Consider the following 24,534-nt stretch of genomic DNA (forward strand, 5'->3'; position numbering starts at 1 on the left):
TGTAAGGCTTTTGCAAATGAAATGAAGCAAGAATTTGAGATGTCTATGCTTGGAGAGATCAAGATCTTTGTGGGTTTGCAAGTACATCAGATGAAATATGGTATATATATCACTTAGCCAAAGTATGTCAAGGAGGTGATAAAAACTTTTGGATTGGAAGATTCCAAGCCAGTAAGTACACCTATGGTAATAGGAAATAAGTTGTCAAAGAATGATGATTCAGCTGAGGTGAATCAAACATTATATGGGTCTATGATTGGAAAATTACAATATTTAGTACATAGAAGACCCGATATTTCTTTATCTGTAGGGATAGTTGCAAGATTCTCTGCTAATCACATGGAGAATCATTTGATGGCTATAAAGAGAATAATGAGATATCTGAAAGAAGTAAGGGAATATGGTCTATACTATAAGAAAAATGAGAAATTTGAATTAAGAGCCTATACTAATGCTGATTAGGCTAGAAATATTGATGATAGAGAGAGCACCAATGGAGGAGCATTTTTCTTAGGTATGGTTACATGGACTAGCAAGAAAAAAAACTACACTTCACAATCTATTACTAAAGCTAAATATGTTGCTGCTATTGTAAATTGTACAAACATTGTATGGATCAAATAGCTACTCAAAGGTATGAAGGAAGAAATTACTAAACCAATAATACTTTACTGTGCTAATACAAGTGCTATAAATATATCAAAGAATCCTGTGATGCACACAAAGACTAAGCATATTTCAATCAAATATCATTACTTGAGAGAATTAGTTCAAGATAAAGAGGTGAAGATGGAATATGTTAACATGAAAGAACAAATTTTTGATATCTTCACAAAGACATTACCCAAGGATGCTCATGACTATCTAAGAGGTAAACTAGGGGTGATACCCCTATCAAAGGCTATCTAAGAAACAAGAGAAGTTCCCTGCATCAAATAAGTTGATTTACATATGTTACAAATTTATGCAGTGGATCTTACTTTAGGAGCTGCCTAAAGTAATCAAAGAACTAGAACTACAAATTGGTCACAAGGAAGGTGACAGAGGGACAAACTGAAGAAGTTCATATCTGCATATTAAGATGACAATTTGGAATTGCTATCAAAGATAGAGAAATACAAGAGTTTGGGAGATATGAGAGAGATAGAAATTGATCAAAATAGAGGTATTGAAGATAGACATTGAACAAAGAGGGAGAAATCCTAACACATGGTATGAGGGAGAAACTAAGAAAGAAATTGTATCTGATGATCACATCTACCTGGTAAGAGGAAGATAATGTAGAGGGAGATGTAGAAGTAATGTAGAGGGAGTCATAAGGATGATAGAACAGAGTTTTGTAACCTATTTAGAAGATGAAAGTTGCTGATAAAGGAAGAGATCAATACAAGGAATTATTTTCTTTTTGGTATTCTCTTGGTCTTACTATTTTAACCTAGTCAGTTTGATTGATTACTTTGGTTTGCCATCAATGCCAAAGGGAGAGATTGTTTAAAATAGATTGATGCAAGTATGATAAATGTGTTTCAATAATTGTTTTGTCATTGATGTTAAACTTGTTATCTACTACTAAGACAACTACTTATATGATTTAAGTACTATCACTTATCTGATTGATGAAGAGGATTTGATCAAAAGATGTAACAATAGCACCTAGAGGAAAGGTTGAGTTATGATATGAAAAGGAGTACAAGAATCAATTAAGATAGTGATATCGTAGTGCATTAATAATTTATTTAAGGTTGCAAATATTGGTTACACTAAGCAAGTTTAGAAGTACAAGTATAAAAAAAATTGTCTTCCAAGCTTGACCGAGTGGATAGTAGGTGCCAAGAAAAGTCAATGCAAGCTGAGTAGAAAATTAGTTGATATCGAGTAAAATTTAATTTTAGTGCATGCGAAGCAAAATAATTGATGCTGAGTAAAGCTTAGTTAATACCAAGCACCAGTAAACTTTAGTTCATGCCGAGTGATTTTACAGAGGATGCCGATGAGTGTAGTGTGTGTTGAGCATCATAAGCAAGTTAATATTGAGTATTAACATTATTTGAAAGATCATGAATTTGATAGATCTAAGCTGACAAGTTTGTTGTCTTGGACTGTGTGAATCATGTGGAAGATAAGACTGATGAGTTGATGGCACAGAATCCATGATAAACCATTTTGAGAAAAATTCAAAGAGGATTGAAGGAGAAGTTTCTAGAAAGGGATAAATGAAATAGGGATAGATTCATTGAATCCTACCTAATCTATCCTAACCCTAAATTGTACAATGGAGAATGAATGAAAATACATCTTAATTCTCTATTTATAGGGACAACTAGTCAGGAGAAAAGGTTGTCATGTGTGAGAACCTAAGGAAGACAAGGAATCTAGGGTATTGCTTCATTCAGTGACTTAAGTGAAGAGTCTGCATTGGCATTTTAAGCAAAAAGACTTAAGGATATGGATGCTTGAAGGGTGAACACGCTATTAGAGTTGAAGTGTGTGAAAGCCAAGTAGAATGGAGGACTAAAACAAAGATCTATAATCTACAAATTGAGTTGTAAGTTGTTATCAGATCAAGCCTTACTATTACTCTAATAATTGTAATCAATCTAGGGTAAATCCTTTGGATTAAGGTTGACCTAACAGTCATTTGTAAATATTTTAACCAGTATTCCAAGTGAATAGTCTAAAATCCTCTAACAAGTCTCACTCATAACAAGGTGATTAAAATCCTTTAACCATGTTATATTTAACAATGTGCATTGTAACATTGAACAAGGTTGGCCTTTCATAGGGCATCACTTCAGAAGAGTGAGAAAGAGTAGCATGTTACTGGTGGTTTTTTTGAAATTGGGTTTCCATGTAAATAATTGTGTCAAGTGTGTTATTGAATCTATTATGTTCATGTTTACATTTTTGCAAATTGATTTGACAGTAACCTACAAGTTTTAAGTGATTGCATAATCTTATGGATGCATGCATGATGATAAATGTTTTATGGGTTCACTAAGCTTTGAAAATTTTTAATTATACATTTAGACCTTGGATAACTAATTCACCCCCCCTCTTAGTTGTTCTAAAGAATTCCAATAATTTTTTACCTAAATTTTTGACGGCAGGCCAATTTGGCTTGTCAGATTCATTTTAAAAAAAAATGATCTTGATAACATTAAAATTTCGACAAAAATTAAGTGGGGCATAAATTTTTTGACATTGTCAGGGATATAAAAAAAAATAAATAAAGTGAAACTTCATTTGTTTATGCAAGAAAGTGTGGGCACATAGGAGGGAGGCTCGAGGAAGAGTTTTACAACGACATTTAACGGTAAGGGTTTTCTGAACCAATAATTTGCTAGCTGAGACAAGTAGTTGCCATTGTTGGAGTTTATATGCTATTAGATCAGGAAGATATTACATTTGTTTCATTTCCTATGCCACTGTGGTAGCCATATTTTAGTTTTGGTCAAGCATTTCTCGTGTGGTGGTGAGTTTTGTGCTATGAGTTATTTGTCAATGTTATTTTTTCAAAACATTGGAGGGTAAGAAAGTTAAAATACTTTGATGCATAATGGCCTACAAATCTCCACTAACATATTTGATAAGAAGCTACATTAGGTTCCATTAATTCATTTTCAAGAGAACAATGAACTAGAACTTTAAAAACTTGATAGATTCATCATCTAAAAATATAGGATATCCGACAACCAATAAATATCAACCTATGATTTTCTCCTATTTATAATTTTAATTTACCCTTAAGAGATTGAAAATAGTTTTAAGATACAATTATCTATTATTTTTTGGAATTTTTTTTTAAAAATTGTAAGAGATTTAGAATGCAAGTGATATACCCCTCACAGACACCCCAATGGTAAGGTAGGTGAGTTGTATTGGCATGAAGTACCTTTTGTACCTCATCTCTATTTAGAAAAGTCATTATCTTATCTCCAATGTAGAGATCAATTTCATTTATTTTTTACAATGTTTGATGAGAAATAGTAGCTAACCAAAGTGAGGTGAAAAAAATAGTGTCAAGGAAAATATATGTTAAAATGCCTAATTAGGTTAGGTGTAGTTAGATTATTTATGTCATCATATGTATCTCTTTTTAGCTACTATGAGAAAAATTGCATTTGGGCTTTGATAGATTTTTATTTATATTGATTAAATAACATGGAGTGCAAGGTTCCTTTTGAGTTTAAAGGATGAAAAATAAGGTGGTGCTAAGAGTTTACCATGGTATGAATCTTCCCCTGATCTCTTGATGGAATTTCCTGAGTTGAAATATCAGCTAAGCATTCACCTAATGTGACATCATGTATATCCATTGCATCTCCTATATCAGTTGTTATATTGTTGTTCTTGTCATTACAAGCTTGTGACCATTTATCTTGGTAGTATTCATTCAAATATCTCAAATTGTTACACATAGTTTGATCCATTAAGTATGAGCTATTTGATATTAAACCATGTGACCACAAGTATTCTCCATTTTTTACGCTTATCTCCAAATCTAGAAGGGGATTCCCTATCCATAAACATCAATTTTAGAGTCCATGGTATCAGTTTTATACAAAGTTGCATGCATATAGGCATCATTGAAACAAACTAGATGAATGATTCTATAGCTTCATAGATTCTCAAGAATAGTGGAATTGTAACCTTCCTTTTAAGTGCCAAATGGATTATCTAAGCTCATGACTAATGGGTTCTTACAGTGCACCACTCATGGTAGATGGTTCATTTATGCAATTCAAGTTCACAGGTGATGTATTCTTGTGAATGACTAGTTATATGAATCATCTAATCTCAAAGAAAGATACCTAATTATAATGTATTACAAAAATTAGACCTAATTAGTAAGGCCATGCAGTTCAGAATGATTGGATATATACAATGAAAGAAGATAGATGTCTACCTACAAAGCTCTCTCCTGCTAAGTAAATTTCTACATCTTTTAGCTTAGGAAGTTTCTCCAACCAACCAACAAGGAAATAAAAATTGTCATAAGTTGTAACATGATACATACCATTGATTTGTTTTAAGCATATTTTTACAATCAATACTATCATACTGCTATTACGTATGTACTCAAAACATATAGTATAATAGCAAGGGGCACATCACCCATACTAGATTGTGTATCATTGGAATTATTGCTTGTAGTAGTATTGGAATATGAGAATCCCAATATAGAAGGACTCCCTACATACAACATGTTTCATTCTGCCCACAAAAAATATTTTATAACAGCTACAAGATCCTTGCAAGGAGAATTGAAGGTAAAGGCAAAGGATTTTCAATGTCACTTCCAAAAGACTAGACATAAATTTAGCTATGCATTGAAATACAAGACTTTCTTTCGCATCATCATTATATCTAAAAGTTTTAGTTGATCAAACCTATTAGACTATAGATATTGGCTCTAATTTGGATACTTACTTAGCTATGTGTTGAACCATAGGAGTATTGTTATCCTTTTTATCCTTTTCATATCTATCATTGCTTTATTTCCAACATTGGCTTGGTCTATCTCCATTCTTCCCTTTATTTCAATTTGGTTATTATATTTCCATCTTCCATTAATGAGTCCTCTTCATGGTATTGGGAAACACAAAGATGGATATATTTTTTTGGATAATGATTTATTTCAAAATCTTCAAGGACATTTTCTATTTAGGAATTTGTAATGGATGTTGGGAAGAAAATTGTGTTGTTATGGGTTTTGATGTTGATGTGACCATTATTTGAAACAACTTTAACCCCTAATGTGATCTTGCCTTAGATTATTCCATTGAATTATACAAAAATTGGTGAATGTATCTTCCCACTCATTGTGAAAGATGAATAGTCTCTTCCCAAGTTTCTCATATACAAGTTGCATTTCTAATAGCAAGCATAAATCCCTACAACCAACCCTTTTTTTGAAGAAAAACCTTACAATATGCTATACATAACCTTGATTATTATAGGCTATGGAACTTGTTTGTACATTGGAACAATGAACTTTCAATTTACAATTCAAGCATAAACATTAAAATCATGATTTCCAAAATAAAAATTCTATAAAAAAGCTTGAAAGACAACTTTGAAAAATAAAAATTCAATAGAAAAATTCAATGAAATTTATTCAAAAGCATACTAAGGAGCAAGTAACCTGCAGATACTGTTGTTGTACTTCTTTGATACCTTTGACAAAAAATACATACTACAATAAACGTAATACTACATTAGAAATAACATTGTAGATAACAACATGAAAATCATTTATAGTTTTACTCTTTCACATATGATAAGGTGCAGACAAGATTTTGAATAATGTCTACACCAAACTTGTTTTCATCAAGTAGTACATGGTAATGTGTATATCTACATGTCCCCTACAATCAAATCATTATGTAAGATTCTTGCATCTTAAGAAATAAAACAATTTTGTTTTTTAGCATATGATAGTATGTGGCACTCATAATAGGCATCAACAAGATTAAGGATTTTATATATGTATATGTATGTATATGTTATGGTGGGACTAAGACTAAATCAGCAAGTGTAAGGATTTTCCCACCAAAAGGATTGTTATTTCATTTCAAATCCATACAGTACTATTCTAACCTTAGACTAGGTTGAAGATAAAAAATTTATAGTTCACATCTCTTGACCTTACAAATTCATCCTCCCATGTTTGATCAAAATATTGATATGACTATTACACTTCCAAATTGCAAGAAAAAAAAAAGTTGCATGACAACTTTTATTGAACTTTTTGCAATTTTTACAAATTTTACACAAACTTCAAATAAGACTCCACATGCCTTCAAAACTATACCACAATATGAAAAAAGATTATAAAACATAAAAATGGATATTTTTAGTCAACTCACAATGTTTGACCAACCTTTGACTTTTGCTTATAACCTTATTACAACATGTAAACAACTTGCCTAAATGCATGTTTGAGATTGTCTAAACTATCTTGTGTCGACTTGGATGCTTATTGATCACCTTCTATACTATCCTACATGATGTTTGACCACCTTATTTGGGACCTAGGGTCCTTGCACCAAGATCTAGGATTTCATTATTGTTCCCTTTTGATCGATTTCTATGTATGTATATGTATGTCTGTATATATATACATACATAAACATATGTATATTTATTTATTTATGTATGTATATAAACAATAAAAGTCACTCAACAGGTAGCATGGCCACAAGATTTTAAACATAACTATATAAGGAATGAGTTAGAAATGTATATACAAGTCAATTGGTCTAGCTTCTGATTAGTTGGGTTGATTAAAAATTCCTATAGAATTGTCATCATATTAGGTACAATAAAACAAACAATCAAATGTTCCCAACTAGAATTAACTTGACTGATCTATTTAGACCCATTGATTATTGTTACACACTTTAAAACATAACTATATAAGGAGTGAGTTAGGATGTATATAGGTTAACCTTATATTAACTCTAAACTACAACACAAAGGTTGCACTAGGGTATTATAAGATTATAATTATAGAAAACTGCTCGATTCGCCTTAGTGGGTGTATGATGGTGAAGAGTTGTATTAAGTGAGTAAAGCTCCCCAGTGGTTATATGAATACAACTACATCAAAATAATTAGAAACTAGAACTACATATTTGTTAGAGTGAGTAGTTCAAGGGTCTTGATCTTGTGTATACGGGTATGTATGTAGCCTGGTAGGAGTATGCCTCTAGTGTGCAGACACCTTGGACATAGTTAGGTAGCATGGATAATCATAATGTGGTTTGCACTTTCTTCAGCCTTACCTCATGGATGTAATATCTCAAAAGCTTTCTACCAAGTTGAATGAAGTCTAGAATCAATGATAATTCTATATTGTTCAAAATCAATGCCAATATTTATATTGTATAATTCATTTGATTTATTTAGATGCCATCTGTACTGAAGAGATAATAATATTTAATTATTTAATTATTATTGATTATATACAACATACTACTAATGATTGTATGTTTATATTTGTTATAATTTTATAGCTCAATTATTTACTTCTAAAGAAAGTCCATGTCTAACAATATGGACCTAGAACCAAATAAGGTGACGATTGCTAGATTTTGGTCTTAGTTCAAAAGAAATGGTTATGAAAAATGTTATTGTCCTTGCAAAAAATGCAAGGGCTTAAATAATCAAAGAATTCTAATCACAGTAGCTAAGAGACATTGTAGGCAACATGATCACATTGAAGGGGGAAAGGATTATTGTCCTTTGGTGAATGTGGATTTTGAACTAGTGGAACATGGAGGTGTGAATATCAAAGTAGAAAGTAATGCTACAATGGAAGAAGATGATCATGAGGTAGAGAACACAATTGAAGATGTTGGTATTGGTGTAGCTGATAATGTGCTAGAGAATAGGATTGAAGAAGATGTTATTGGCATAACTGATGAAGATGATGAAGACAATGATAGTCATGCATCTAATGATGATGATGATGAGAACCTTGATATACCTATAATTTAAAAGGCATATGAGCCCTTGTACCAAGGCTCCCAAATAACACTCCTCTCTTTTGTATTATCGTTGGTAAACTTAAAGGTTATAAATGGTATATCCAATGTAGCAATCTCACATATGCTAAGGTATAGTGTCATTTTTGTCATCTTCCATGTTAGCATACCATTAATGTTCTTTATATTAATATTAATGTTTTTCCATAGGTTCATAGGTGAGTGTTTGTTACCACCATCAAACATTCTACCTCGCTCTTACTAAGAATTATCGACCATTATGAAAGATAATGGAATGGAGTATCAAACAATATATGCATGTCCCCATGATCATATTATATATCATAAACAACATGAATTTGCAATAGAATGCCCTAATTGTCACATTAGTAGATATCAATTAGATCAAATAATGAAAAAGGTGCCTCATAAGGTTCTTCAGTACATTCTTGTTATTCCACATCTGCAATAATTATTTAGGTGTACTAGCTTGACACAATTTATAAATTACCATGCATGCAATAGAAGTCAAGATGACATTATGAAAATTCCTATGGATGGTTTTTCATTTAAGGACATAGAAGATAGGTGACTAGTATTTAAACAAGAACCTCACAATCTGAAGCTTTCATTAGTAGTAGATGGTGTCAATCCATTTGGAGAGATGACATCTATTTACTTTAGTTCTAGCTGATTTTTGTTATTAAGAATAACATTCCTCCTTGGATGTCCATAAAGAAGGAGCAAATAATATTGGCAATTGTTGTACTAGGTATTTTTCCATTTAATAGTCATGTAAATTAATTTATAAACACAATATTGAAATGACCATTATAATTATGTTTTGTTTATGTTCATTCAACTAGGTAAGTACCAAGTGAAAGATATGAATGTATATATTGAGCCCTTGATTGATGAGTTGTTGGAGTTATAGAATAGTGTCACTATGTATGACACCTCTAGACCAATTGGTAAAAGGAAATTTCAATTCTGTGCAATGATTGTATGGACTATGCATGATGCCCTTGGACTAACACATTTTTGTGGTATGTAAAACTGTTAACACATATTTTTCATTGTACGTTTAAGTTGCATGTGATAATTGTAAATATGAATCTTATAGAGCACATATCATCCAATTATACATGATATTGTAGGTCTTCAAAGGGAAAATTCGCATGTCCAATTGTGGTCTAAAGATGAAATCTTTCCATTCAAAAAGTTTAGGAAAAAAGGTGTTTGATGAGCATAGACACTTCCTCCACAAAACCATAAGTATCAAATTACCAAAAACATCTTTTCAATGGAAAGAAGAGACAACATCAAAGCCATGAAGAATGACACCTCACATGTGGAAGTTGGAATACAATAGAATGAATTGTCAAGATAATGTCATTCCATCTTATGCAGGTTTTCATATGAAATTTAAATTTGGATGTTGTATTTTGTTTACTAATGATATAATTGATGTCCATGAAGGTCATCAAGGCATCGACGAGAGATTTTCAAAAGGACTTAATAGCTATCCTAGATAATTTAGTAGGTTGTCGTACTATGAGCACCTCCCAATCATGCATTTTTTTGAAGCTATGCATATTTGAAAGAATGTAATAGAGAAAATATGGAAAATATTGGATGGAAGGTGTGACAAAGAAAAATTGGTCAAAATTTGAAATGACATTGATGAATCCAATCATGAATTGAAGATTTTTGTTGAATTAAATAGAGATAGAAACTAGATTAATACGAGTGGCATTGCTTGGTTATTAACACAACAACAAACTAATGTCATATATGAAACCATTAAAAAACTAAATTTTTCATAGGCTTTGCTGCAAACATAAGTAGTCACATATCAAACAAAGGTGATTTTGGGTTAGGGTTGAAAACCCATGATTGACACACCTTCATCAAGGTAAGTCATGTTCTTCTTTATTTGTAGGATTTGAGCAAATATGAAAATCAAATTCAGAAAGCCCAAGAATAACTACATGTAGAAAACCTATCATAGAGAAGAAAAAGACAAGAAGAGACAAGGATTTGATCTAAAAAATATGCAAATTGTATATTCAGATGAAGAAGATATTAAAAAGATAATAATTACAAAGAGATCAATCCTTTTAAACTCAAAAAGGTGACCTAATAATTTACTAAAGTTAACCTAAAGGTGAAAGCTATTTAATAATTATAAAATAATTATTAAATAGAGAAAGCTAAAAAATACATAAAGTGAAATCTTAAGAAGGGAGAAAAGGCAATTTAATAAAATAAATTAAATTATCCTTTTTTTGTAACACCCCCCTTAAGATGAGCAACAATGCAGCTACAAACAATGCCGAAAGAGCAAGTAACTATAAGGCAATGTTGAAAGAAAACTTGGGTCCTGACAACAAGGCTTGATGAGGTACCCAATCACAACAAAATTTCTATGAAATGGAGAAATAGAGAAAACCGAGTGGGAAAAACTCTACTTTGAAAAGAGATAACTGAAAAATCTAGTGAAGGACTACAAAAGCCTCCAACTAGAGGAATGCTCCAAAAAATAGGAACAAAGAGACATCATGAAGAAAACTACTAAAGAATGAGGAAGCCACAAACTCTGTCAAAAAGAAATTGTTGATCTAAAGAACCTCCTCTAAAAATGAAAAGAAGAGTATCTATATGGTAGATGATCCATCTCACCAAAATGCATAGGTATCCAGCCACTACAATTGCCTAGTACATAGGATCAAATATGAAATACATAGCTCACTCTAATGAGCCAAGGAAGCATTAGAAATAATAGAAGAACCCCGCCTTAATGCAAACAGGGTGAGGTGATAGGCAGTAGAGAAAGTGGGCCAAAAATCTCTTGCAAAATAGAAAGAACCAAGAACATCGAGAGTGAGGAAAAGATAAAAACACCTATAAAGGCACATGTCACTGACACATCATGGGGATAATTTAGTGGAAGGGACACTCATTTGACAAAGGAAGAGGGCATTAAATGGCAATCAACTATCCCCCCAGGGAACTTTATAATATAGTACAAGTATAATAAATCACAATGATAAAAAAAGATCCTGAAAAGAAAGGAGTGGCACTTTATCTTAGTGCATTTACATAAAAATTCTTACAAATGATATCAACAATAATTAGAAATGGCAAAGAGCTGATACAATAGAAAGTACAACGCAAAAGAAGAGATCCCATGCCATGAAAATGAACCCCAAACCTGAAACACTCAAGATACCCACCATAGAGAAAAATAGTAAATAACATGATAGAAAGAGTATGGAGTAGAATCTATAAGAAATTATAGCATTTTTGGAAAGTAAAAAAAAACCAACTTTCCAAAAATATAATGTTTTCGAAAAATGGAGATGGGACACTCAAGATATGCCCTCCGAAGTGAAAAATGAACATCCAGCTTTGACTGCCAAAATAAGCAACCAAACTGCATCAAATTTAGAAAAAACCTATATCAATGTCTCCATCTCAAAACTAGCTTTCCAACACATTTTTTAGATTGAAAAAATACATCAATATGCTTAAGTTATAGAGAAAAATCGACAAGGCCCCTAGAAATGCATAATTTTTTAAATTTTTTTTAAAATAAAAAAATTTAAAATAACCCCCCACCACTGATGGAGTGGTGGCTAGGTGGAGGGGTAGGTGGAGGGCCGCCATGGAGCAGAGCTATGGTAGAGCCACGAAAAAGTTGTTGCGGTGCTATTGTAGAGTTTTTGGCGGGCTGCACAACAATAACTACAGCGATAACCGCAATGGTAACTGCCAAGGTTAGTTAATTGTAGTGGGTAAAACTACAATGTTTTTTATTTTTTTTGTAATTTTTTAAGAATGTTTCCACCTTGGAGTGCATGTAGAAGTTGTACGACCCTATTGGGCAATTTTTTTTTGCCTTTTGGATCAATGTTGTCCAAAATAGACAAACTTTATATGGAAACAGGGTTTTGACGCCTTCTGGATCCATCTACATCCATTTGGCCTCAAACTGCTTCAAAAATTGGTGACCCTCCTATTTTCTCAAGAAATACCCAAAAAAAACTCCAGATCTATTATGTCAAACTCTCATTCTCCTTTTTCTCCAAATACCAGACAAGCTATAGTAGATCTGGCTTTGATACCATGTAGGATTTGAGCAAATATGTAAATCAAATCTGTAAAGCCCAAGAATACCTGCATGTAGAAAACTTATCACGAAGAAGAAAAGACAAGAAGAGGCAAGGATTTGATCTTAAAAACATGAAAATTGTATATTCAGATGAAGAAGAGATTAAAAAGATAATAATTACAAAGAGACCAATCCTTATAAAAGGAGATTGAAACCCTAAAAGGGTAACCTAATAAGTTACTAAAGGTAACCTAAAGGTGAAAGCTATTTAATAATTATAAAATAATTATTAAATAGAGAAAACTAAAAAATGTATACAACAAAATCTTAAGAAGGGAGAAAAGGTAATTTAATAAATGAAATTAAATCATCCTTTTTTTCAAACAGTATTTACAATAAATTTGTAAAACATCATGTACTTTTGATTGATTTATTTTACAATATATTGAAAAGATCATTTTATTATTATTGTAGTACATTATACCTCTATCTCTCCCACATAACTTCAACAACATGAGTGTCAAATATGTTATATATGATCTTGGGAAATACATGAGGTTAGAAGGGTTATTTGTTAGATTTGTTGTATACAAGTTTTATTAGCCTTGTTAATATATTTTTGCATGATGAATATCTTCTAGGTGGTTTTCATCTAAAGAAATTGATAAAAAAAACATAAAGCAATGGAAGAGAAAAAATCTTTACCTTTTCTACAAGATGCAAAAGTGTCTACCTTGAACTTTTTTCAATGTACAAGAACACTGAGCCATACATCTAGTGGAGGGGATTGAATTGTGTGGACCTGTACCAACTAGGTCAATGTGGATGGTTGAGAGGCACTTAAATTTTTTGAAGGACTTGGTTCGATAGAGAGCATGTCCTGAGGGTTTCATGGTCGAGGGATATATGGTCTACTAGACCATGGTTTACATTAGTGAATATTTTTCCAAGTTTGCATCAAAAATCCATGTAGATCACATTTGGGATCCCAACTCCATTAACAGATTTGAAGGGGAGTACTTGATGCAGAAAGGTATATTGAGGAAAGTGAGAGGTAATTATAAGATGTTATTATAGTTAATTAATTCTTATCCATCATCAATAGAATTTGTTTCTAACTAGTCTATTTATTTTATATAGTTTCTCTTGAGTGGGATGCACTTATTTGTATATTGCAAACAATCTATAGATTGAATGATCTCAATAAAATAGTCACTCATTAAGATGGGAAGGTGTTACTTCATTGGTTAAAGAGGCTCATTGTAATGGAGATCCCAATGTTACACCAATGGTAATTGATCTAGAAAATAGTTTAAGAGGTGGAAAGGTATGTAAATTTAATCTATCATGACCCATTTGATTAATATCTACTCAAGGATGGATGCATAATTTTGACATGTTTGAAAAATAAAAGGTCAAGCACCATAGAGCTATGTACTATAATGGCCATAAATTTCACATAAAAAGGTGGATGATACTAAGAGAACTTGTGATTCTAGGATAACTACAATGTTTGAGGTCACCAATATTTTATCTAGAAATGACATACATCCTCAACAATTTGAAAATAGATATTATGGCATTTTGGACAATATAATTGAGTGTGACTTTAATTCCTTCAAACAAGTTATATTTGATGCCAAATGGTATATGCTACAACTGAATCAAAATGATCTTGATAGAAGTATTATTGAACATGATAATGGATTTGCAATGATTAATACAAGGTCATTTGAGCCAGTGGGAAATGAGCCCTATGTTCTTCCAAGCTAATGTGAGAAAGTTTTTTACTTTGGCATTCCATATAAATTGGGTTGGTCATTTATTGTTAGACATAATCCAAGAGGAAGACCAGTAAAGTATAATGTGATTGAAGAAGAAGATGAAGGAGGAGATGATAATGATGATGGTGAAGATAAAGGAGGAGATGAAGATGCTAATGATGGCAAAGATGAAGAAGGGGATGATGATGATGATGATGATGATGATGATGGTGATGGCATTGATGATGATGGTGGTGGTGGCAAAGATGATGATGGTGGTGATGGTGATGGTGATGGTGATGGTGATGGTGATGGTGTTGGTGATGATGATGATGATGACAATGATGATAGGCATAGTGACAACTCTGATGATTTGGATGATGATGGCGATAATGATGATGTTCATGATGATGATATGGGCAAAGAGGATGATCAATGACATGATCAATGGAAATACATTAGGTGCTGATTACTTAAAATATGTTTTTTGTAGAGGTAACCAATTGAAAAATATACAATGTTATATTTTTTGCGATATATGCATATTGTTCATGTTGCGTTCTATGCATAATTTATAGGATAAGTATCATGTAATTTGTAACTAACTTAAGAGAAATGGTTTACATATGTAGGAAACTATTACCCTTTAATGAGGATCGTACAAAGTGATATGGATCAAGAGGTATAAGTTTATTACATACTTGCTTTCTCTTTACTTTTGACATTAACTTTAGGTAAAATTCATATCTTGATATTTCATTCCTTCAACAATATCTCTCATTTAATAGGCTCTAGGTACCACCAAATAGGCATCTATCAGATTTGTCTTCCTCAAGTGAGGGAAATATGAGAATAGAATAGGACAATGATACATGTAGTAGATCTACAAAAGAGAGAAAAACTAGAGGGCAACAAATTAGAAGAAAATTCAATAAATGCATGCAATTTTTCCTTGCTCAAGGGGGGTCATGTTCTTACGATGATGAGACAAAGGGTGACATCAATTTTCCCTTGAGGTACACACATATTGAGAAAGAATGGGTACCCAATGTGGTAGAAATGGCAAGGAGCATGTTACAAACCAAGGGTTTGAACAATTCTTATTGGGCTGATTCAGTTGCTATAGCCATATATATTCTCAACAAGAGTCCTATGAGTGCCCTACACAAGATGACTCCATATGAAGCATGGTATGAGAAAAAGCCTAACGTAAATCATTTTAAAATTTTTGGTTGTTTGGCTTATGTTCGCATCCCTGATCAGAATAGGCAAAAGCTAGATGCTAAAAGTGAGGCATGTATTTTTGTGGGCTATAGTGAGGAAAGCAAAGCTTATAGATTATTCAGTCCTATTACTAATAAGATTTTTGTTTCAAGAGATGTGATTTTTGATGAAGGGGGAGTTTATGGTCATCAAAAACAACATGTTGAAAAGCCAAAATTAGTTTTGGATGATGATGATATTGTTGATAATGATAATGAGCAGCCAGCTAGTGGTTCTATTTCAAGATCACCAAGCCCACCAAGAAACTCCTCACCAATCCCAAGAGCAAGTCCATCCTCAAGTCCTCCAAGGAAGGTAAGAAGATTGAGTGATATCTATGACAGGTGTCAAAATCAAGCACATGAAGAAGATCCAATAGGTGAGACAGTAAATTTTGCATTACTTGCTAAAGCTGATTTTGAGCCATCATGTTTTGAAGATGCGTGTGCTAATGAGGTTTGGATGCAAGCAATGAATGAAGAGATGGATTCCATTCATAGGAATGAGACATGGGAGCTTTTAGATCTTCCACATGAGAAGAAAAATATTGGCACAAAATAGATCTATAAGACCAAGTATAATAGTGATGAGAGTGTTGAAAGACACAAGGCAAGATTGGTAGCTATAGGTTTCACTCAAAGGTATGGCATTGATTATGAAGAAATTTTTGCACCAATAGCAAGAAAAGAAACTATTAGGATGCTAATCTCTCTTGCAGCTCAAAAGAAATGGAGTATTCATCACATGGATGTGAAAAGTGCCTTCTTGAATGGGTACTTAGAAGAAGAGGTATATGTGGGACAGCCACAAGGTTTTGAGATTCAAGGCAAAGAAGATTATGTCTACAAGTTGAAGAAGGCTTTCTTTGGCCTCAAGCAAGCACCACGTGCATGGTATGCAAAAATTGATGGATATTTTTAACAGAATGGCTTTCAAAGATGTAAGAGTGAACCTACCCTTTACTACAAAAAAGAAGGTAATGAAATTCTAATTGTGAGTTTGTATGTTGATGATTTGTTATATATGGCCGGTAGTAGTTCAAAGATGAAAGATGAATTTAAAGTTGCTATGATGAATGAGTTTGAGATGAAAGATTTAGGTCTCATCAAGTACTTTCTTGGCATGGAGGTTTATCAAGGTAAAGATGAAATTTTTATTTGTCAAGAAAAGTATGCAAAAGATATGTTGAAAAAATTTGATATGGCTGATTGTAAACCTCTTTCCACTCCAATTGCTCATGGAGTTACATTATGTAGAGATGATGGTGCTGAAATTGTTGATGAGACATTATATAGGAGAATTGTGGGGAGTTTGATGTTCTTAACTCACACAAGGCCTGATATTGCTTATTCAGTTTCATTGGTTTCAAGGTATATGAAAAATCCATCAAAGAAACATATGAATGCAGCCAAGAGAATTTTGAGTTATGTGAAAAGCACAGTAGATTTTGGCATTCACTATTCTTCTAATAAGTTTGAGCTTGTTAGCTTCAGTGATTCAGATTGGGGAAGTAGCTTGGATGACCGAAAATCTACATCTGGTAATTATTTTTCTTTGGGTTCTGGTTTAATCACATGGAGTTCAAAGAAGCAAAGTATGGTTGCTCTTTCATCTACAGAAGCGGAGTATGTTGTCATTACTTCATCTAGTACACAAGCTTTATGGCTTAGAAAGATTCTTAAAGAAATTGGAGAGATACAAGTTGAGCCTACTGTGATATTTTGTGACAATATAAGTGCCATTAAATTGGCTAAGAATCCGGTTCATCACAGTAGGACTAAGAATTTTTATCTTAAACAACGTTTTATCAGAGATTTGGTACAAAATAAAGTGGTTGAGTTGAAGTACATCAGTACAAAATAACAAATCACAGACATCTTCACAAAGGCAGTTGTAAAAGATTAATTTTTGGTACTCAGAGATCGAATTGTTAGTCCTCTCAGCATCAAGGGGGAGTATGAAGATTAATGTTGTTGTTCGATGAAGAAAGAAAACTAAAATAAGCATGCAACTTCAGCATTGATTGACTCCACTTCAGACTCCAGCTCCATCGCTTCATTTCCACTATTTTACAAATAATTTCTAGATTACCTCAGTTCAGGAGTAGTTTAAACAAGAAGCATGTTGTACATATGGCATGCATTAGATGATATTTTTGGATGCATTATAATTTAGTCTTAGTTTCTTCTTCTCCCATCCGTAATCATTGGCATGAATAATGCAATTATCTTATCTTTCTTTTTTAATTTAAAGACTTGCGTTCCAAGTAGTATTCTGTCTTTCCTTTTGTAATAATTTCCTTTAATTAGATTAATAAAAAGATTGTGATTCTGTCCCCAAAATAGAGTATCCTCTGTTCTTGAGCAGAGTAAGTTATTTTACTGTTATATATTATTTTTTGGGGTATTGGATATTATTCTTTCTGCTATTGTTTGGATCCTTCAGGTTTCTACAGTGTGCTATCGAATTGGTGGTAGCAACAATCCTTTATGCTGACTTACTTAGCGACTTCTTCTTTTCCATTATTTTCCTTAACAAAATCTCTTGGCCGTTGGCTTGGCTATTTTATATAGTAGAAGAAATATAAAAGAATCAAATGGGAAAATTTACAGTGTTCACTGAAATAAATTGGTCAAGAATAGACAAAATAGTTGTGGAGTAGAGAAGAAGTCTGTTGCTTAGACTAAAGTTTTAAAAGTTTTCTTGGTTTATCTAAACTGTAATGTTACTTTTTGGTTTTTCTTCCATACATTTTCCAGTTCTTAATTGCTATAGTAAGTGATTGTGCAATACATTTAAAAAAAAACTGTTACGCATTCATTAATGTAAATTCAAGTAAGGTATTTATATCATGTGCAAAGAATAGAACAAATAGAAGAAAGTACCTAGTAAAATCGATTTATGTTTCTTTCCAATGGTGTGGTCTGTTGTCGTCACTACTGCTACTCTCCACAACTCTGTCGTCTGCTATTCTCCCCCAACTCTTCTGTCTACTATTCTCCCCCAACCCTGTAGTACTTCCCAAAGAAACCCCTCCCATTTCTTCTCCTTCTAGTCGTCACTATAACCACTTGCTTGGCTTGTTTTATAACCCCTTCTTGTTTCCATAACTGACCCAATCCAATGGTGTGGTTTGCTATAGTCATTGTTGTTACTCTCCACAATTCTGTCATCTGCTATTCTCCCCCAACTCTTTCATCTGTTATTCTCCCCAACTCTTCTGCCTGCTATTCTCCCCCAACCCTGCAGTACTTCTCAAAGAAACCCCTCCCGTTTCTTCTCCTTCTAGTTGTCACTATAACCACTTGCTTGGTTTGTTTTATAACCCCTTCTTGTTTCCACAACTGACCCAATCCAATGGTGTGGTTTGCTACAGTCATTGATGTTACTCCACAACTCTGTCATCTGCTATTCTCCCCCAACTCTTTCATCTGTTATTCTCCCCCAACTCTTCTGTCTGCTATTCTCCCCCAACCCTGTAGTACTTCCCAAGGAAACCCTTCCCATTTCGTCTCCTTCTAGCCATCACTATAACCACTTGCTTGGTTTGTTTTATAACCCCTTCTTGTTTCCGTAACTGACCCTATTTCAGGTGTATTTGTTTTTGATTTAGGTCCTTTTTCTTTTCATTCACATATGGAATTCTTTATTTTAAAATTTATGTAATTCATACAATATATTGTTTACACAGTTTTGAGGGGTCTCTTATGAGATTGAAGAGCCTCTCGGCTAATAATAACTAATTATTTTTGTTTCAAAAGTTAAAAATATATTATAGTTAGATCTAAATAATAACTATATTTATAAAATAAAACAAAATATTTTTATTTAGAATATCAAAAGATTATTGAACTTCACATCTTACTTATCCCATCACATATTGAACAATAGAGAAAACATTTCAGAATGACAATTAAAGAGTATACTATTTTAAAACAGGATACATTAATCTCCATGCAAAATAATGTACTAGAGACAAAACAAAGTGAACCTTTTTTTTTTTCAGATTCACAGTAGTGATTTTTTTCAAAATCTGAAATTTCTAGAAAAATCTATGACGTTTTCAATTTTTTGAAAATTGGTCAATTGTACAGTTTGAATGAAAGATTGCACAGTTTGGATGGAGAACGGCGTCCTTTTACAACTGCTTAATACATTAAGCAACTTTGTATGATATTGTTGGGCAGGGATTCTTTTAATTTCGAAGAACATCCTCTCAAATCTAATGTCTTTAATTTTGAGAGATCTCCAAAACTTGATGGCCATTCCTCTAAGGTAGAGCAGTATCCCAGATTTAATATTTCTAAATTCCTAAGTTGGCCTATGTTGGAGGGAAGTTCTCTCAACTTCGAGCAATTATGAACTCTTAATTCCTCTAGCTTTGTTAGCTTTTCCACTCCGTCTGGTAACCTTTCCATGGTTGAAATACGCCAGAAGACCAATCTTGCAAGAGAAGAATCTTGACCGAGTTTGGCAGAAGCTTTAGAATTTGCAATTCCACTCCCAGGACAAATTATATTTGTGATCCACATATCACGCAGATTTGGTGGAAGCTACATATTTGCAGAACAATTATTAAAAGGATAATAAGTGCCATTCTAAAATCTAATCAAAGCTAACTGAAAGATACATATTGCAAATCTTACCTGGTACAAACTCATTCCTTGCATCAATGGGCCACGATAGGAGAGAAGGTGCTCTAGTTTGTCAAACTCCATCGGTAAATCGGAGATGTCCCTTGGAAGAGCGAGGCCTCTGAGTTGCTTAAATGGTTTATGGCATTTCCCACTGAATCTTAATTGAGATGTCATATAATATATTAAGATTCTTAAAGAATTACTCATACTGTTCAGATTATATTCGTTGATTTCTATTGGAGACTGCTGCAGAAAAGGTTCCCTAAAACAGATACCTTTAAGATTTTTGAGTTTCTGCAGCAATATAAACAATTGTATTACTATGGTTATAAACATCGATTATATTTGAATTCTATTAACAAGAGGCATTGTCCTGTACCTCTTCATCTTTCAAGCATTCGCGTAATTTTTCAGGTTCTGTAATTCTGCTTCCCTCTGACATCTTTTCCCCTCTTGCTCGGACTATGTCGTGAACAGTCACGTTGCCCAGCTCATCTGTCTTCACTAACGATGCCTCTTCTAGAGCTCTGAACTCCTCCTCTCCAACTCTGTATTCCACAACTTTACTGTTACGATCTCCTGTGGAAAAGAAGCATGTGATATCTAGGAAAGCCTCTTTAATGGGCGGTAATAATCTGTGGTATACAAAATCAACCATTCGGTCACTTATATCTTCGACCTCCTCTCCTTGTCTAAGCATCTCTAATACTAAATTGTTTCTACCTCTACTATTTGTAGCCAGTTGCGAACCAGCTAATTCCAACAGAAGTGGAACCCCACCACACAAATCGAGAAGGTGCTGTATATTCTTTTCATTGTTGTAGTCTGAGACTTTCTTCAACAAAATTTCTCTGGCCTTTCTCTGTGGAAGAGGAATCACAGCATATTGTCGGCGTTGAATATTCCTGCTGACAAATATGTCCGTCTCTTGCAGATTTCGAGTAGTGACAAGAATTCTACTCTTATGTGGAAGCCAACTACCCAGGTCTGCAGGTAAAAGTTCTTCCAGATCTGTACTTTTGAGACCATTGTCGATGTAGAGAAACAATGGCCGATCAGGATTCTGTATAGAGAGTGACTTGATCATTCCTCGACCATAGTCACAGTTTGTCAATTTCACATTCTGTTGGAACAAATCATTCAAAATCTGTTTTTGAAGGACTTTGAGATCATTCTTTGTACAATTTTGATCCATGTGGATTCTACAATGTTTATAACTGTGGAGGTCAATATGTGCATAGACAGCATCGGCTAGAGTTGTTTTTCCAATTCCGCCAAAACCATGGACAACCACAACTCTCGCTGATGTATGTTGTGCACTCAAATCTAAAAGTCTGATTACTTCATCACGTGCAGAGTCTATTCCAACTGTAAAATTTGTATAAAATTTCAATTAGAGTTTTTCACAGAGTTCAATGGATAACATAACAGTCAAAAGATGAGTAAAAGATAAGAACATCTTACCCGCTCCTTCATTTGCATAGAGTTTCTGTAACTGCGAAGCAATCCGTGGCAGTCTTTTCTGTAAGTCAATAATACCCCACATTTGGAGATCGCCGTACAGACGGTCTATTCTAAGTTGGAAAGCCTTCAAACTATCGGCAGTGACTGAAGATGTAAGGAACCTTCGCACAATTCGAACAATCGGTATGGATTAAATATAATTCAACCTTGCTTGTATTTGTATTTGTATAGAAACAAACATTATCTGCGCTTAACATCTCAAATAAAATCTAAAGACGGTAATCTTTAAATGTTTTGACTATTAAACCTTATATTTGAAATTGTCTATTTTATCATCCTTTTTTGACACCAAATTATATCAATTCCATTTTAAGAATATAAAATCTCATTAAAACACCGACTGATAAACAGTCGAATAATCAAACTGAAAACGAGGGGGCATTCTCAAATTACAGGATTTTTCAACTCATGCAGAATGAACATTTTGTAATTTCCTATGTATAACTTCAGCCTCTGGAATAAAACTGATTTAATAATTGTACTCACCTGAAAAATTTAGAGGTTAAAATTTGGGAGGTGCACAAACAACATCCTTCAACAATGCACTCCACAGCCTCGTTTAATTTCTGCTTCTGATCTGGCATTTGCTCATTCAACTCCACAATTTGCCTTCCAAGATTGACCATAGCTTTCAAAATTCCAAGGCACTCTCGTTTGTTGTTACACATCTCATTAAATCTTGCTAGTACAAATCCCACCATAGAAAGTGCTGCTCCGATCCAATGAACTTTCCCAGCGCCTTCCAGCAACTTTATGACGATTTTCTGGGTCTCTTCACTCAAACCATTCATGGAATCTTTCTGGATGGAGAAATCCATTATATGTAAGGAAAAGTTATGACAATCAACATCTATTAATGCGATTAGATTTTCACAATCCATCATACTTATGTAAATCAGTTTCTGGATTAGATTGTGCAAGAGATGTCAAACAAAGATCAGATTTCCACAATCCATCATAGTTATGTAAATCAGTTTCTGGATTAGATTGTGTGGAGATTTTTACCATCAACGTTTCAAATCACACTACGTGATCCATCATCAGGATGAGAGAGCAAGAGATGTCAAACAAAGTGATGATGGATTGACATTTCTTGCTCTCTCATACTGATGATGGATCACGTAGTGTGATTCGAAACGTTGATGGTAAAAATCTCCACACAATCTAATCCAGAAACTGATTTACATAATCAACATCTATTTAATATAATTTCTTCCCAAATGTGTAGGTTTACAGCCACCCGTCAATTTATAACAGGCTGGACTTTATTCATACTGGAATTAGAATTTTATCAAAGGCTGATTTTATAGTTCTGATATGGAAAAATAATATTCAAATATTGTAAACTTTACGTTTGGAGGAAATTTGCAGAAGTGTTTATCTACAAACACCAGGAATGTTTCGCCATCCAGAATATAAGAGCTTACTTCGGAACTAGATCCTTCTTCACACTTATCTCCCAACTACATTCGACAATAATACATTTATACTCAATATAAACAAACATCAATGGTTTACTGAAGCATAGAATACATAACTAGTCTGAAAGAAAACTAAATTAAAAACCTGGAACTTTAAATGTAACATTGGATATACAAAACATATGGATAGATAACTCACTACGTTCTTCAAAAGACCTTCAACGAACTTAATCAGATCCTGGAGCCTGCTTAGATTGTTAAATTTATATAGAACAATTTGCAAATCAGTTGCACTGGCAGGAGAAGGTTCAGCGTTGGCTGGTTGTTCCTGAGGAAGTGAAGAGGAGGAGAAGCAATTGCAGGAGAAACACCAGCAAGGAAAGGAAACCTTGCCCATTATCAAAATACTGGGAAAACACAATACAAAGAGGCAAGAAGATTGAGTAAGAAATTAGAAGATAACTCTTGTAGGTTTGTCTGGCCTTCTCTTATTGATATTTACAATGGAAGGCATTTGTTCCACGGTCAATGTGGGTCATGCTTCAAAAGATTATTCTCAACAAAGTAGTTTCCATCATGACCCCAGTGATTATTAAATGCTCACTGGCACTGTACAGGATATTTCTAGACTTTATATTAAATGCTTACCTACTGAGGAAAGATTAGTCTAACAGCCATCCAGACTTTATATTAAATTCTCACCATCTCACATTATTCTAACACCTATCATAGTACAAACAGAATCGAATAACAATTATGGTTGACACAGCTTAGAAATGAATTTGACAAGAGTTTATTTTAATATCTTCAGAGCGAGATTTGATTAAGAGTGTAACGGATAAACCAATTGGAATATGTTCTTTAGTATCAAATTGTTGCACATCGTATCATTGGATTTTTATTGCAATTGGATCTGTGTGACATACAATAGAATTTGCATTCCAGGTAATACGATTTGGAGTAAAGTTTGACTAAATAAATAGTGGAAACATTTGTTTAATTTAAATTATGATTTTCTTTTTGATGATTTAGAGAGCAGAGAAAAATTGGGGGGCTGACCTTGTGGTACAGAGGGCTGGAGATCAGCTGGTAGTTACTCCATACTATCTAACCAATTTTTTTCTAGACATCAAAAACATCATAATATTTAAAACCGTAGCATTATACTTCAAAATATCAATGTCCACCATACTAACCTTAACATACATATTATGCCAAAAAATAATCCAGCAGCCAAGATTGCATGCCCTGCTAATAGAACAATTAATAGCCACATTAACTAAAAGTGCCACAAAGGGCATAGAGTTTGTAGTTAACCATCAC

At 33.3% G+C, this 24,534-nt stretch overlaps 1 protein-coding gene across 2 annotated transcripts; it reads right to left on the reverse strand.

Moving 5' to 3' along the window:
* Positions 1 to 19,596: 19,596 nt before the first annotated feature.
* Positions 19,597 to 23,680, reverse strand: LOC149550554 (disease resistance protein TAO1-like). Of its 2 annotated transcripts, XM_089795113.1 has the most exons (7): positions 23,411 to 23,680; positions 23,143 to 23,253; positions 22,277 to 22,590; positions 21,731 to 21,891; positions 20,646 to 21,634; positions 20,276 to 20,560; positions 19,597 to 20,182 (listed from the first exon to the last, which is right to left on the reverse strand). In XM_089795113.1, exons 1-7 carry the CDS (start codon positions 23,606 to 23,608, stop codon positions 19,778 to 19,780), a joined length of 2,463 nt encoding a protein of 820 aa, XP_089651239.1. In that variant the 5' UTR covers positions 23,609 to 23,680; the 3' UTR covers positions 19,597 to 19,777. The 2 variants fall into 2 exon arrangements, with proteins under 2 accessions (XP_089651239.1, XP_089651240.1); XM_089795114.1 differs by lacking the exon at positions 23,143 to 23,253 and having other exon boundaries at positions 23,411 to 23,668.
* Between the last annotated feature and the right edge of the window lie 854 nt (positions 23,681 to 24,534).

This window comes from Cupressus sempervirens, chromosome 7 (assembly GCF_028749045.1).
Source record: "Cupressus sempervirens isolate cs-2001-9-10 chromosome 7, ASM2874904v1, whole genome shotgun sequence".
NCBI classification, from domain to species: Eukaryota; Viridiplantae; Streptophyta; class Pinopsida; order Cupressales; family Cupressaceae; genus Cupressus; species Cupressus sempervirens.

What these genes read in the sequence shown, in the direction of transcription:
- LOC149550554 (XM_089795113.1), bottom strand. Translation starts at nt 23,608, where the DNA reads ATGGGCAAGGTTTCCTTTCCTTGCTGGTGTTTCTCCTGCAATTGCTTC. An exon ending in AATGCTTGAAAGATGAAGAG is followed by an intron (nt 20,561 to 20,645) that starts GTACAGGACAAT and finishes ATATTGCTGCAG; the next exon opens with AAACTCAAAAATCTTAAAGG. An exon ending in AAGGAATGAGTTTGTACCAG is followed by an intron (nt 20,183 to 20,275) that starts GTAAGATTTGCA and finishes GCAAATATGTAG; the next exon opens with CTTCCACCAAATCTGCGTGA.